Genomic DNA, 4,161 nt, shown 5'->3' on the forward strand with positions numbered 1-4,161 from the left:
TATCTATATGACTATATCTAATCTTATAACACTATCTAGTGCTCCTAATTATTTTACCAAATTATATGTCATACAATATAAGTGTAACTAACCCTATATAGCTTAGTTTAACCAAACATTATGTTCCCCTTCCTCCTAGGAGAATAACTTGTGTTCATAATTCATATACGTGGACCTAGTGGAGAAATCGTGCACTTTTACGGAAGTATCGAGAAAGAGCTATATATAGTAAATGATATAAACAGAATTTGATTACAAATATCGGACAATACGACTTAAACCATCTAGTTTTAAGTTGATTTGATTTTCGTTATAACAAAAACTTAATTCATTTATGACAATTAATTACATGCAAGAATGGATCTCTTATGAATGGGCATTGAGGCATACCTGAGTTGCCCCCCCTATAAAAAAACCTTTGTTATGACAATCGTGAATGCTTAATTTAAGCGGTTGAAAGTTTAAATCTTAGTTCCACATGTCCTTTAATATGTGATCAATTACGTTAACTTGGCGAAGGGGGGATTGAAGAAGAAAACTACCTCCTATACGACCATGTCGACCAAAAACAATGGACTAAAGGAAGGAAATCTTCTTTTGTTAAAATTACTTGTATTTGGTTATAATGTAACATATAAAGATCCACACAATTCCGTACATTTGCAGCATATGTTGCGAAAATTTCTATGAAATAAATATTTTGTTCCTAGTGAGGGCAAAATGAGTGTATTATAGTTTTCAGGATACAAAATAGTACTAGCCAATATCAGTGAATGCATTGCACATTTGTACCCGATATTGCTACTAATATGAGTAATTTTTTATTGAGCCAAATACAAGCTCTTTTAGGAAGAGAATTTACCTCATAGAAGCTTAATGAGATTCCATTCTAAAGTCAATTATTCTTTATTTTTTCTTCAATTTATATAAGACAATTAAATTAGTTACAACTCACATCCAGGTTTTTCATCATACGTACTCCATATATCTATTATAAAAGAAAGACGGATAGTTCATACATTAGTTGTATGCATTTGCCCTCCGACATATTTTTCTAGGGAAGAGACGTGTGACAAATTGAAATTGTGGCAAGTAACTAACTTTGATAAGTCGTAAATGAATAAAGAGTATTTAATCTTAAAAATTTATCCAAAAAAAATCTTTAAAAAACCTTTGCATATGTATGAGCATAAATTTCCCATTTCACCATATCTATGGAGTAGCTAATAAGCATCCACAAAAATAAACAAATAAATCAATAAATAGCAAAACAATGTCATAATATCATTAAACGAGCACAACATGTAATATCATAATTGACATTTTTTAATATACACATTCCTAATTATCTTCAATTTTAATCTAACTCAAGCACTACATGTAAGTATGTAACTCCATAATTGTCAAAAAAAAAAAAAAAGTATGTAACTCCATAATTGCTAACATATTCCTAATTTATTAAACTAACAAAGTAATCAAATTTTAACAAAGGGTTGGGATTAATTTGATTTATTTCCCTAGTACGGAGAAAAACTGTTAAGCAATTCAATTGAACACAATTTAATTTAATTATTTTGAGTTTTAAAAAAATTTACATATCATTGTTGTTCAAATTATTTAATTTAATACAAGTAATAAAAGAAGTACTCCATATACTTGAAGGAGAATAAAATTCATGTCTTTAATATGCTAAGCTTAAGTATCTTTAAGTAATAAATATTCCAAACTTAGTTAAAACTAAAAATACATCATCAAATAATTATGGATGACAAAAGTATGAATGAAAATTTCCTAGGAACAAGCAAGAAAACATTGAAAAACTAATTAAAACATGATTATTCTTAATCATGAATTTAATTAATGTTATACTACAATAAGAAAAACAACCCATTAAAAATGAGGGCATATTTTAATTATTCACTAATCTCTATTACATTACAATAGTCAAATGAACAAAACATTGTCAAATTTATCAAAGATAAACTCCAAAGTCATCATTTAAAAAAATAAAAATAAATAACCCCAAATTCCATATGAACACACATACTACAGTAATTAAGCTAAAGTAAACTCCAAGTATTTATAGTTATATAATAATACTGTAAGATCATACTATAAAATTATAATATAAAGTTTTAATAATTATTACTTGATAGTTGCATGTCCTGTCAAGTGGCTGGTGGATTGATCTCTGTTTCATCCCATGGCATGGTAAGATCAGCTTCAACTGAAACAAATTTATCAAAATCATCCCAACCCCAATTATTTGACATATCAATCACACTCATTGAGCTGCTATTACTTGTATTCATCACTGAATCTTCCAACCCATTTGCAGCATCTTGATGATTTTGTTGTTGTTGATGATGATCCTCTGTATAATTGTAGAAATTTGATGAAGAAATTGAACATGGGTTACTCTCAAAATTTCCAAGATTTGAGTATGGAAATTGAAGGTGTTCTTGATCATTGTTGTTTTGAGAAATACCCAGAAAAATCCCATCATTTAAGCTCTTGTTGTTGAAGGTAATGGAGGATTCTGGTAGTGAAGATGGTGGTTGCCTAACAAGTGTTTGATAAAATGCCTCAGAGAAACTGTTTTTCTCATCAAAAGAAGTACTTGTACGAGTACTTATTAGTGATGATGCTTCTCCAAGGGGAAGACTAAACCTTGTTGGTTGCTGTTGTTGTTGATGATGTTGTCTTTGTAATAAAGCCTTAATGTTGTCGTTTGTAGTGCTGCTATTATTAACTATGTTTGTGGTGGTTGTGATGGTGGTGTTTGCCTTCGAGGCGGTCTTAGTACCGCCATTGGACGTCTTAAGACGCTTATTCTTCCGGCCACCACCAACGGGGACGTTGCGGAGGGTGCCACCTTTGGTCCAATGCCTCTTACAAGCCTTGCAAAAATGCCTAGGTTGTGATTTGTTGTAGTTGTTATAGTAGCAAAATTTTGTGTTGGATGAATCACATCTAGGGCACTTCAAAGGCTCTTGTTGTTGTTGTTGTTGCACTTGTGGTGCTTGTCTCTTTAATAATGGAGGTGGTTTAGTAAGCTCTAAGGTGCTAGCTTGTAACAAAGCTTGGTTCCAACCATGCCTATCACTTGAAACTTGTTTTGAGCTTAACCCCATTTTATGAACCAAAGAAACCAACTATAACCAACTTTACTCTATGCAAAAACTTAATTCTATGTTGTATGTTATCTTTGATGATTGATCCTAGGCTTAAAAAAATTTCTAACCTTTGGATCGCGGTATGAGTAGAGAGATGAAGTTGAAGAACAACAAGATCAGATGGGGTTATTATGAAGGTTTGTTTGAAGCTTATTTGTGAATAGATATGAAGAAATAGAAAGAGACAAGGTTGATTTAAGGTTAAGGAAGTGGCTAGGAAGGTGAGGAGAAGTGAGCATATCTTATACACTCTCTTTCTCTCTATCTATCTATGTCTATGTTTTTATCAATCAATAGCCTATCTGTAAATGGAATAGTTATATGAACTAAGAAAAGAAAATATGTGATTTAGAATTATTTTCTTTTTTTTTACTTTGATAGTAGAGAGGTTAATTGATTGATATATAGGTGGGGTATATGAGCCATTTGTTTCATGTTTTCAAGTCTACATGTTAATAATTGGAGGTATCCCTAGTACAGAGGGTTTCTATTTAATGTCTATGTTACTCCATATAGTATTTTATTGACACAAATTTTTATATGTGGTTGACTGGTTGGTTATACGGTATGGTCGGTATTATTCGGTCATGAGTAGTTTATTCAATCGATCTAAGGTTATTCGGTCAAGAGATACTTGATGGTCGAGAATTACCCGATCAGTGTTTTAATATGTGTCAGTTTGTTACACAAAATAAAAAACATTGTTTTATTAGTGAAACATTTGAACTTTTGCATAATTTAGTTAGAATTTTTTTTCTTTTTTTGACCATTTATTATTAAATACTCCAAAAAAAATAGACGGTTTTTACATGTTTCATACTTTTGATTAGTTTGAATGTATATTTTTATAACAACACAATTATATAGTTTATACAAATAATTATTGCTTAAAGTTGTAGATTGACTAGTGTAAAAATTTAAATGTTACTAAATTAAAAGAACTATACATTAAAATATTGTTATTTATGTTTACATATTGTGTGAT

The 4,161-nt window shown here is 30.3% G+C and overlaps 1 protein-coding gene across 1 annotated transcript; it reads right to left on the minus strand.

The window, feature by feature from the left end:
* Positions 1-1,865: 1,865 nt before the first annotated feature.
* On the minus strand, positions 1,866-3,949 carry LOC110693580 (dof zinc finger protein DOF4.7-like). Its single transcript, XM_021870713.1, has one exon. The coding sequence runs from the start codon at positions 3,132-3,134 to the stop codon at positions 2,169-2,171; it is 966 nt and encodes a 321-aa protein (XP_021726405.1). The 5' UTR covers positions 3,135-3,949; the 3' UTR covers positions 1,866-2,168.
* Positions 3,950-4,161: the final 212 nt, after the last annotated feature.

The sequence above is a fragment of the Chenopodium quinoa genome, unplaced genomic scaffold (genome assembly GCF_001683475.1).
Source record: "Chenopodium quinoa cultivar QQ74 unplaced genomic scaffold, ASM168347v1, whole genome shotgun sequence".
In the NCBI taxonomy this organism is placed as follows: domain Eukaryota; kingdom Viridiplantae; phylum Streptophyta; class Magnoliopsida; order Caryophyllales; family Amaranthaceae; genus Chenopodium; species Chenopodium quinoa.

What these genes read in the sequence shown, in the direction of transcription:
- LOC110693580 (XM_021870713.1), bottom strand. Translation starts at nt 3,134, where the DNA reads ATGGGGTTAAGCTCAAAACAAGTTTCAAGTGATAGGCATGGTTGGAAC.